Here is a 12,234-nt window from a genome sequence, read left to right on the forward strand (position 1 = left end):
AATGATTTTAAATTATTTATTAAATCAAATTAATTAATTTAAGGGATTCGATTATTGCTATGAAAAAAACGATAAGTGTTAATCAAAATTAATGAGACTTGCTGCCTATTACCTAGATACTTAATAAGAATAGTTGGAAAACTTGGTGGCAATTATTGATACCTGAGTAAGAGGTTAAGCACTATGATATTCGAAGCTGCTTAAGTTATTTAGACCTCATTACTATAAAAATATCTACCCATTTTGATAAGCAAAATTGTTCTTTTCGCCTTACAACTTTGAGCTAATGTAGTTATTTTTAATAACCAAAATAACAATGTTGGCAACACCATTGATGGACGAGACTTTACCCCGAAAACTCGTGAATCGCGTAAAGGAGCTTGGACAAAACTTGCATTTGTAAAACATCTCGCTGTGGGTGCGTCGATGTTTGCGCAATTCTTTGAGATATTCGAATGTCCGATCGCACCCGTCACACTGGTAACCGAGCTCTGGAAAAGACAATTTGGTTGTTGGCCTCTGTATCTACTTATTCGAATTCGATGTTTCAGTGATTGGGATTCACACTGTGATTTTGAAGGGAGCCAACATACAGATAGCGGAAAACACTCATCGCAAGCGAGTAAGGTAAACTACAGATTTCGCTATCGCGGGCCAACATTTAACATTGATTGAGAAATTTTGGGGTTTAAAGTGCGTTGCGAAACTAAAGGAAAGATTGTAGTTTCAGCGATTGGAATTCCATGGAGGTATACCGAGGTTAAGCAGAAGTAAAGCAAGTAATGTACAGCTTATAAATGTTTATTCAATGATATATATTCAGGCATTTTCTTTGAAAGTCTCACATGTTACGAAACGCACTTCTACTTCTACCGAATGAATACAAATAGGTGATCAGGTCATTGGATTAATAACAAGGGTCATCTAATTGTCAATAATTAGCAACGCTCAGCTGAAGCCGTCATATATCAAAGGGCAATTATCACCAGGTAATTGGCTTTCATATAATTCTTCCAAGTCGACTGCTAGGTATACATCTATCAAGCGTTTTGGGGTCTGTTTTATATTCACTGACAAGCTGTATGCAAGTCTATTACAATTAATGTTAACTTATGTGTCTAAAAAGCATAATACAAAGTTTGCAAGCTGTGTTATTTCATGCCAAGCATTGGGAACACCCACACCATAATCGATATTGGTATTCCCGGAATGAAAGCTAATCGGTCATGGTTGTCATACCTTTGGAACATATAACCACGGTTGAATAAACTGCCGACAACAACAATACAACGATAACAATTGATGGAAGATTAGTAAGAGGCTTATAACTCAAACTACGACAGAGCACTAAGACTAAATGAATGGGGATTAGTATGGTAAAGTTGAACTCTAGGCAACCCAAAACCCTTTAGTAGTCCACCGCATCGAGTTGTTCGAAAACTTACCACCGTGAAACTTAATGTGCGTCTTCAGAGCACTCTCCGTCCCAAACTGTTTGCCGCACTCGTCGCAGGTGTGCGGTTTCGAAAGCAGGTGCACCGTGATCTTGTGCAGTGTGAGCTGCGAGGGTCGCGGGAATCGCACGCGACAAATGTTGCACTCGTACGGTCTGCCCTCCACATCGTGGGACTCCATGTGCCGATGCAAAGCCGTTCGCATGCGATAGCCTCGCTTGCAGATTGAGCACACGAACGGCATCGTAGTCTGGGCTCCATGGGCCAGCTGATGGTGTTTCTTCAGGGAGATTTCATTGGTGAATCGCTCCTCGCAGTACAGACACTGGTGGGCCGTCCGCAGCTCGCTCACCTGCCCCGCGGGAGCGGGCGAAGGAGGCGGAGCTGGGGAAGCGGGCGGAGCCGGTGAAGCTGGCGGCGCATGATCAACAGTCGACGAGGAAGGCGACGACGATGGTGATGGCGAGGGCGCTGGTGTGGCCAAATGCAGCGGACCCTGTGGCCCAACGATGACGCCACGCTTGCGGAACTGTCGCAACGTGGTCGTGGAATCTGGCTCAGATTGTTCCGGCGAGGGCATTGTTATGTGCTGAGAGTACATCATGGGTTGGGGCGATGGAACCGAGACGATTGTCGAGGGCGGAGTGAGCACCGTTGGCGGAGCCTGCAGTGTCGGGAGCTCCTCAAACTGTCCGTTGCCATGGCTGTGACCGGATGTGCCTGAAACGGGAAGAAGAAAAGTTTTAGATCGGAACCAATTTAGACCGCATAAAACGCTTCGCTGCTCTTTTTTATCCGAAAGTTTATAACTCATGGCTATTAAATAAAAGAGCAGCTGAGCGATTATACCATTATTCCATTTAACTTACAGTCTTCGCAATCCGGGCAGCAGAGAATCTTTCGTGGAGTTGTTGTGCTGGCTTGGATTTCCATTGCTAAAGATAAGATGATGGTTTAAAAAGCGATTGTTTTGGTGAAAGTATATGAAAAACTCACTTGATGGATGGGCTGACTGCGGCTGCATTAACGGTTGTTGCTGTTGTGGCTGTTGCGTTTGCAGCACATGTTGCTGCTGCTGTTGCGGTTGATGGAGTTGCTGCACTTGCTGTTGCTGTTGCACTGGTTGTTGCTGCAGTTTTTGCTGCTGCTGCTGCTGCTGTAGTTGTTGTTGCTGCTGCTGTAGTTGTTGCTGCTGCTGCTGTTGTTGTTGTTGTTGCTGCTGCTCTAGTTGTTGCTGCTGCAACTGTTGTTGCTGCTGCAACTGTGGTTGCAATTGCTGCTGTTGATGTTGCAGCCGTGGCCTATATTGCCTAGGCTTCCGTTCGTTCGCTATTTGCAGCTGAACCTCCTCCACTTTCACAGCTTCACCCGTCTGCAATGTCATGTGGGAGCGCTGGATGTGCATGTCCAAAGCCTTCTGGGCTGGGAACACTTGCGTGCACTGGCCACATTGGTACTGCTGCACCACATGATGGCTGAGAATGTGCTGCGAACGCTTGGTCCGGCCGGCAAACGCTAACGGGCAGTGTGGACAGTTGAAAGGCGCCACCGCCGGATGCAGATCGATAATGTGCCGGCTGTACTCCAGGCTGCTGGAAAAGCGCGGTCCGTTCTGACAGAAGCGGCATTTGAGCGTCAGCGCCCGACCCTTTGGTGTTGTGACGGGAATGGGAGTCACTTTGGTGGATATGGAAGTTGCTCCCGGCATTCCCAATACTGGATGGCTTTGAACGAGGCGATGTTCTGCTGCTGCTGCTGCTGAAGCTGCGGTTGCTGTTGCTGATACTGCGGCCGCTGATATTGGCGTCGCACCTGTTGGCTTTGGATGTTCTGGCGATGCAAATCATTTCTGATGGGAGCACCGTAGATGTGTAACGGAGGTTGCTGTGGATTGCTGGCCGAGGCCACCGGCTGCACCTCTTGCTGCTGGATTAGTATCATAATCGGTTGCTGCTGCGCTTGCTGATGTTGCTGCTGGGCATGCTGAATCTGCTGCTGGTGATGGTGCTGCTGGTGATTAACCTGCTCTATCACATAGCTTTCATTGGATGCTGGCTCCAGCATGGTGTACGTTTCAGTGGTCTGCTGCGGATACAGATCGCTGGCACTGATGTAGTACGTGGTCGTTGTGGGTGCAACGTTCTCAACGGGGGTACTCTTAATGGCCTCCAGTCCGCCCACCGAGGACCACTGGAGCTGTTGCTGCTGCTGCGACTGCTGTGACTGCTGCCATTGTCGCGTTTCGGATCCAGCCGAAGGCAGCGAGATGACCTGCATCTTGTTGGAGGATTGCTGCACCGTCTGCTGGACAATGTGCTGCTGATAGATCTGTTCGTAGGTGACCGTTGTCGTCGTGCCTTGCGTCTGGACATGTGGAACCACCTGCGACTGGAGTTGCAGATGGGGATGCCCTTGACTCTGGACTTGCGGTAGGATCTGTATAGTTTGATGCTCTTGGTTTTGGGGTTGAATCTGTGGCTGCACTTGCGGTGGGATTTGATGTTGCATCTGAGATTGGTCATGAGATTGCACTTGAGGCTGATTTTGTGGAATCTGCACCGACAGAATTTCGTGTTGCATCTGAGTCACGGGTTCCATCTGAACCTCCATTTGTTGTTGAACTTGAGGTGATGATATGGGAGTTTGCATGCGTGACTCATTCGGAGAGAGATCTTCTGATTCATTTTTAACCTGCACTTGGGTTTCGGCTTGGACATCCATTGGTTCGATCGCCTGCGTCTCCACTTGGGTATTACCGCTTTGCTCCTCTTGCGGCTGAACCTCCTGGGACGGCTGTAGTTCCCTCAAAAACTGAGTAAGTTCTAAATGCAAAGTCTGTCCCTGTTCCGTACTGGTTTCAATGTTCTCAAAGCAGGGAATATCGTTCTGAAAGCCAATAAGTTCGTTGCTGAAGTTGCTATTATCAAAGGGATCATCGGTGGCAGAGGGTTTTGGCTCCGGTTCAGCAACTGGACTCTGTTCGAAAGGATTGGGCGGCGATGAGACGGACGTTTCTTGTTCGGTCAGCGTAGCATAGTCGGCGGGAGTGAGGAACTCATCAATGTGGGTACAATTCGGGGTATACATGTGCTGGTCCTGCATCTCGTTAAGGATGCCATTGAGAGTGGTCTCCACGTCGTTCATCTCCACCTCCAGCTTCTGCTTGGCCTCCAGATCGTTTAGGGGCGACAGTGGCAGATCCGAGGGCGTGGGCGATGCCGCCGGGGTGGTGACCTTAAGCTGCTCAATGCCGTTTTCACAGTGCTTGGTAAACTCGGCCATAAAGTCCATGGGCGTGGGTCCAGATCGCACTATCGGCACCTCTTCCGTGTCCGTTTCATCCACCGAGGATTCTGCTCCGCTTGTAGTTTCTCCTTCTGCATCCTTTCCCGCGCTGCATTCTGTTCCCCCCGTTGGTGTGGCTTCAATTTTATTGATTCGGAGTGCCACAGCAGAATTGAAGCTATCTGCTGTAGCACTCTGGCAAAAATTTTCATCGCTTTCATTGTTGTTTACATCATCGGACTGCACGGGCAGCTCTTTGGGCGTCGCAGTCTCGCAGTTTTGCGCCTCCTCGGTGTCTGGATCCACCCACAGGCGGCGCTGCAGATCCTCGTTGAGCACCTCCAGCGGTATGCTCACTATGATCTCCGGTTGCTCAACAGAGTCCGGTTGGTCCACAGTTTCTGGTTGTTCAACCGACTCCGGCTGTTCCACGGTGTTTTGTTGCTCAACATCATCCTTCGCTTCCAGTTGCCCAACGGATTCCTGGTGCTCCACAGTTTTTAGCTGGTCAACAGTTGCGAGTTGCGGCTCACTGGGTTCTGTGGACGAGGTAAGTTCCCTGGACTGCAGAGGATCACCTTCAGCCTTATTATCATTTAACTTTATTTCTTTTTCAATGGAAAGATCATTAGAAGAATTTTCTTGAAGAATAGTTTCTTCGTCTTCACTATCTGTTTTAGACTCCTCCGGTAGCTCTAAATCAGATGTTTCCCCATTAGTGGTGCCATTTGTGTACTCCACTGTTTCGGTTTTTGGCTGTTCTTCTCCCACTTTGTCGGACATATTTTCCTCCACGTCATTGGGTGTTATTTTGTCACTATCCGACTCCACTTCTATGGCGTTTACCTCGTTGCAATTACCGGTCAAGCCATTCGATGAGATTTTATTCGGCTTTTCACAGGGTACCATCTCATTGCCAACATCATTTGAACTCATTTCATTGGCGACTTCTGCGACGACTACACTCGAAGCTGTTTCCTTTGGCACATCTGAACTGCTGCCGATTGCCTCATCGCAGGATGGGACACGGTTATCCACCTTTGGTTCCGGCGGAAAAATTTGATCAGACTTTGTATTCTCTCCGGTGACTGCTTCACCTCCAACCTTCCGTTTGTTCGGCTGCTCTTTCTTGACCACTGATCGCCTCTGCCTTTTGGCCGGCATGTAAATAGGAGAATTCCTTGGACGTCGACCCCTTCGCGGCAACAAATCGTTTACCGGCAATGCCTTCGGCGACTCCACCTTACCGGCGGCCTTCATTTGTGCTGGAGTAGAAGTGGAGGAGGGGTTGCTGTCGCTCTCGAAGCCACAGCAGGGACCCACGGACAGGTCGCTCATATGTTCACTGCTGCTGGTGCTGGAGCGTCCACGATTGGGCGAAGAGAGCTCCGGGGAGCAACTGGACGCCCATGTCTCAGACAGCTGCTTGCGGGCAGCCTTCGTCTTCCAGGGCATGCTGCTGGCATCGATGGACGCGGGACGATCCATTTCACAGCCGATGGAAAGGGTCCGAAACTTACGCGGACGGAGTTGTAGGCGACTTGAATTTGGCGGCGGCAAATCCTTCGATTCCGTTCGTACCTGTTTCACTGCCACTGCTGCTGAATCGCCGTCTGATTCCGACACCATGCGACGTTTTCGGTCCGTATGTCCTTCTGGCAAATTTACGGGATCCTTCTGGGCGCCGGCCTCCCTACTCTGACGCTCCTTTTGCACTTTTTGCTGACGCTTGGCTTGTCTGGCCGCCTGACGGTCGGATATCTCCTGGGCAAAGTCCTGCAGGCGCTGCTGCATCCGTACACATTTCCGCCGGAACTTGGCCACCATCAAAAACTGGGCCATGCACTGCCGGCAGATTCCTTGCGGCAGTCCATCGTCGCGATTTATCTGGAAGAGAAAGAGAGGAAAAAAATAAATATTCGATTCGTGAAATAAATCATTGTTGGCATTTAAATTGTCATTGTGGGTGCTGCATGATTTGCAGCCTTTAGCTTTCACTGGCAAAAAATACCCAAGCGATTGCATCCCATTTAGTAAATTATTGAAAGTCTAGTCAATCTACACACATAATTATACAAATGTAGTTTGTAATCATAAAATAATCATTAGATTAAACAACAAATATATATTTAAGTCAAGTATCCCATTTGTTACATTCATTAGCCAACAATTTTATTGAACATTGCAGAAAATGCAATGCTAAAATCAGAAATATGATTGAGACCAAGGCATTCATTTGTACATTGCTAATAAAGAAAATATTAAGGCCAAAAATATTTCTCAATTCAAGTCATAAACTTTACCAAAAGATACCCTCCTCTATTTATAGAAACATTATTAACGATACAACCAATATTTAAAGGGCTATGTGACATTAACTTTCCTAAAATTTATTAGCAAATATCAAGCAAGGGGGTTGCATGCAAATGGGCTACTTAATATTTGACTATACATAAACACAGCTCTGCTCAAAATAGAGTGATTTAGACAATAAAATTGTAAATTCAATCAGGGCATTCAATATCTCTACAACCAATTTCCTGCTCAAACCTTCCCTTTCTTTCGCCAACCAAATTATGAATTAATTAATTAACTGACATTGAACGTTTAAAAGGCGAAGTCAAAAATCTTGCGACTTGAGCGGAAAGCCACAGCCAGCGATTAATGATTTATGGGCAGCTGGCTATTAGTTCGAAATCCCCAAACTGCACAGGTGGCGAAGGCGGATCGGATCGAATCGGATCTGGGCATTGGAGTGGCAAAAATTCCACCGCCACACAAGCACCTTCGTTTTCGACTGCGATTTGGAGCAAATAATTTGCTTTTGTTTTCCAATTGAGTGATTTCATTAACGACGCAGGCGGCCAAGACAACAAATCATAGTGCCAACAAAGTGTACGGTAAATATCTTTGTAGAAAAGAGCATGTTAATTAAAATTTCCTAATCGCTAACGTGGTGGATATCTTTACATATTTATGCGGCCTTACCAAGTGATGAAATATTATATCCACACGCGAAATGTCTACGAACTGAATGCTATAATTGCAATACAATCGCTTTAAAGCCAACAATAATTACAGTACAAAAGTGGCACAAAATCAATTAACAAGTTCAAGATCTTTTGGGGAAACAAGGAGGAAAAAAAGCTGTTACTTAAGGTAAAAGAAGAGGGTAAAAAAAGTGCAAAGAATGCTGATACAATTTCGAACATACGCTACCAAGAGACGCGTACAAAAAAGCCAAAAAGAGCTGAGTACCAAAAACAACTGACAACGTGATTTGTTTGGAGATATGTGCTTAGGCTATGGTAATGGCAACACAGTTCCCGAAAATGACATAAACCGTACAAGAGACCGGCCACAATTTATGCAGAGCTCGGCGAAAAAGAGTCCGGAACGGGTAGGAAATTTGAACGATTTCGAATGCAGATGCCGCCGACAATGCATAACCGATGAGAGGAGTGGAACTGGTCGAAAACCGAAAAAAAAAGAAAATAATAAAAAAAAAAAACGAAACGAAAACCTCTCGAAAAAAAACAGCAGTCTGGCTATCGGAGCAAAAAGAAGAACAGACGGCGCAACGGACCGCCATCAAGTGTAAATGACAATCCAAGTAAATGCCGTCCGGCTGGATCAAGCGGATATATGTAGATAAATGTGCATGTGTGACCGAGTGTACCGACGCATAAAATAGAGGCAAATGTGTTGAATACACTGAAATTAATAAAGGAGCATACATGGGGGCATGTATCTAATAAAAATATCAATTGAAGTGGAATACTTTTCCACGAGTTCGAGCCAATAAATAAATAAACAAAAGCAGCTGAATTCACAAATAATCTGCCAGATGCTAACGATTTGGTAATAAGATTTGTACACACCCATTGCAATAAAGTTTGTTATAGCCAATCAAAAGGGCGGTAAACATGAAATTTGTCAAACCTCTAAGAGTTTAATAAAAATCCAAAATGGTCGACAACAAATAAATACTAATATCAACCAAAATTATATTATATGCGTGTGGTCATCGAACTACATGTCCGATTCCAAATATTTTAATATTATCTTTGTATAATTGATGGTTATCCGTAAAACATTTTAATGAGCGGCATTTCACACAGATGATAAGCTATAAAAATGCCAGACAAATATTGTACGCGGCTTGAGAAAAAAAGTGCAAAATGCCGTCGGCAGTTTTTTCGCAGTTGACTGTTTATACGCTATAAAGTGGGCATGACACATATAATAAAAATATAATATGATTACTTAAATATTCGTACATCTCTTAGACCAAATAATACAGAAAGAGAAAGCAACACGTTGATGTGTGACTATCACAAGTGCGAAATGTAAATTTCATGGGTGGAGCTCAATAAATAACAATCAAAAGTAGCATCAAGGTTTAAAAAATATTTTCAGTGATTTATATGATGGCTGTGGAAAAAAAAAACAAATAACGGTTAATGCACACGGCAAAATGTTTCGAAATTTGTAAAAGATTTTTAAAACACATGGTTGTATAAGGCCTGAAAGGCCTCTTTATGTGCATTGTCAGCATTGATTGACAGTTAATTATTGTCTTCCATAATCGCTTTTTATAGGCGACACAAAGTGTTTTCTTAAGTCAAACAATGTGCAAGTGCTTTTGTGACTTTTCATTAGTTTCCAAACAAGTATCAAAGGGAGACATAAATGCAAACATATGTTATACTCGTAAAGTTCCCTCCCATGACATAACGATCTATTCTTATATTTATCTTGCGAAACTGCAGTAATCCAAAGTGGACAAATAACCAAGAAAAGCCACACAATTGAAAGATTAGGTTCAAGATAAACGTCGTTCCAGCTAGAGCAGTAATGATTCGATTCCAATCCATTGCAATCCGGTGCCCCGAGGTCCGATTTGTCTTGGCCTGGTGTCTCTTGTACGTTTTATTCGTTTCCCTCTCACTCGTTTTGGCACAGACAATTGTTGGAATTGTTTGCCCTTTCTCTTCCTAGTTTCCCCAAGATTGGAGAAAGAGTGCTGAGGGAAGGTTAAACAAAAGAAACCATCAAACACGCCATGGAAATTGAGTTAATTTTCACTCAATGTGCAAGCGATTACTGGTAAGAAAAACCAAATGCCAAAAGAAATATAAATTAAAACAACAAGGGGAAAACAAGATGGAGAGGCCAAAGCTTCAAAATCGAAGCAACTAATACCCTTACAAGCCTTTCTCTTTTCAGGAAAAGATTCGAGCATAAATTAAAACCAATTTCTTGTAACAATTTTAACTACCTCTTTTTATCGAAGTATATAATTTAAGAAACGTGGCATATTAACATCATAATTAAACTTATAGAAAGTGGTAGCCAAAAATAATGGAGGAAATTTTTTATTGAGTTTTCATTGCATTATTAACAGAATATTTACAAATTCTCCCTTGTTTGACCATTTAACGTAAACAAAAAAATATTTTTAACTGAATAATAACAATTGAATAACATTTTTATTACCATTTGTGGTAAACAAAAAATAAATACAAATGAAAAAAAATTGTTAACAATTTATTTTGCATAAAAAGATTCCGGTATTTAATTTTAATTTCCAATAAATGAAACTGGTTTATGGTAAACAAAATTATTCAAAAATACCAAATTGCGTGTTAATGTTATGGTTTGTAGCTATATTGATATTTAAAAAGCCGGCAAAGCGATTTTCTGAGTCATCGGATGATCGAATAGCGCAAATGAATGATATTGATATTTTCACAATCGACAATGACGTTTTCCGCGCCATTAAAAATCTTTTTAGAGAGATTAAATATCACGAGATAGGGTAACACAATCGCAATAATCGAAACAGCAATTTACCGGCAACCCAATATGGTTGCAGCGGCGGGATTGTTGCACTGAATTGATGACGCTGGCGGATGGCGGATGGCGGCCAGTGGCCTCCTAGTGGAGAGCAGAATCAAGAAATTTAATAACCGTAAACTGTTGCAAGAAAGCTGGTGTCATAAATAAGGCCGAAACGAGCGGGTGGGAAATTGAGTGAGAGAGCGAGATAATAAATCGCTTCGATGCGAACATAAATTTACATTTTTGATGATGATAATTCTCTGGCAGGGTACGAACCACCCTCACAAAAGTGTTGCAAATTAAAATCCAAATCCGAAAGTCAACATGGCAAATCTCCACCCAAGGAACCAGCCACTCAATGTTTAAACTAATTAAGAGATGAGCCCCGGCTTGGGGTGTGATGTAAATCCTGTTCTACATGGATGGAAGGAAGTCGGGTGAGTGGGGTCGGGGTGGCGCTTCATCTAGAAAAGCTTCCGACTCTAATGTAGCCATAAAATGCCACAGCAGCTGACAGCGAACCACCAGCGATTGTAATCAAAGCATGCACTAAGAATAATATTTTTCTTAATTTGAAGAAAAACGCCTTCGAATCATGACGACGTTTACACATCACATATAGAAAATAATATATATGAAATTGAGGGAAAATGCATTAAAAATCAGGAAGTTGATTGTCAATCTAAGGCCAATCATTTTGTAAATTGATAGCCCGGAGTTAAATGGCCTGTAATATAAACATTAGATAGCTAGATAGCTAAACGAGGTCCGGGTTCAATTTCCAGACCGGGCTCCAATTTATTTTCTTGGCTAAGCCCAATTTCGCAACGGTTAGTTACGGCAATCGTTCAAATTAAATAAAAGCCTAATGCCTCCTATGGCACATGCCAGTTCATCGGCACGACAAATTGTGAAACCAACCCTTAGTTTGTTTGCTTTGCAATTATATGTCATTTGCCGTATATCCTTACATGTTACTTAAGGAAAACTTCTCATATGAGGGGGTTGTCGCAGAAATCTCTTTAAACTTAATTCGGTTTTAATGCACGTTGATGTACGTACAAATTCCAAACGAATTTTGTTTGGATGGGATTTTTGTGTAGTGCCTGATTTTGACATTCTGCTATTGCAAAGTGTTTGCTTTTTATACGTATACTTGTTTTGAAGTCGTTTTTTTGCTATCTAACAATGAAACAAAATACTTTAAAGTGTTTCCTAATATAAAATTAAATTTACTTGTTTTACCGGCAAAACCGATTGTTTTCCTGAGTGTGAAAGAGTGCGAAAGAGACCGCAAGTCAGCCAGGACGGATACTTAATAAATCATACGCCCCATGGCGGCGGAAACAACAAAATTAGACAAGCCCCCAACGACGAAGAGAATGGGAGAGAAAAACCAGGGGGCGTAAATGGTTAGCTTTTTGCCAACCAACCCGGACACAGGGGATTCCCTGGATTCTGCACGGGAATGGGAAGTGCTGCCTCTTCTTCGCACTTAAATCAACCCACTTGTGGAACTCGAGTTGGCTTTTCACCATTTGGCTTAATTGCAGCGGACAATGTACAGAAATATTAAACAGTAACACAAGCCGCAACAAAAAAAAAAAAAAGGATGCCGAGTGCGAAATTATCTCTTTTACACACTCGGTAT

The 12,234-nt window shown here is 43.5% G+C and overlaps 1 protein-coding gene across 1 annotated transcript in view; it reads right to left on the reverse strand.

The window, feature by feature from the left end:
* LOC108042020 (protein split ends) overlaps window positions 1-12,234 on the reverse strand; it is a 33,723-nt gene that overhangs the window by 1,217 nt on the left and 20,272 nt on the right. Inside the window, 4 exon segments of the mRNA XM_044458611.1 lie at window positions 1,446-2,174; window positions 2,324-2,389; window positions 2,451-3,192; window positions 3,195-6,626. Coding sequence (XP_044314546.1) covers window positions 1,446-2,174; window positions 2,324-2,389; window positions 2,451-3,192; window positions 3,195-6,626 — 4,969 coding nt within the window.

The sequence above is a fragment of the Drosophila rhopaloa genome, unplaced genomic scaffold, assembly GCF_018152115.1.
Source record: "Drosophila rhopaloa isolate 14029-0021.01 unplaced genomic scaffold, ASM1815211v1 contig_167, whole genome shotgun sequence".
Lineage (NCBI taxonomy): Eukaryota > Metazoa > Arthropoda > Insecta > Diptera > Drosophilidae > Drosophila > Drosophila rhopaloa.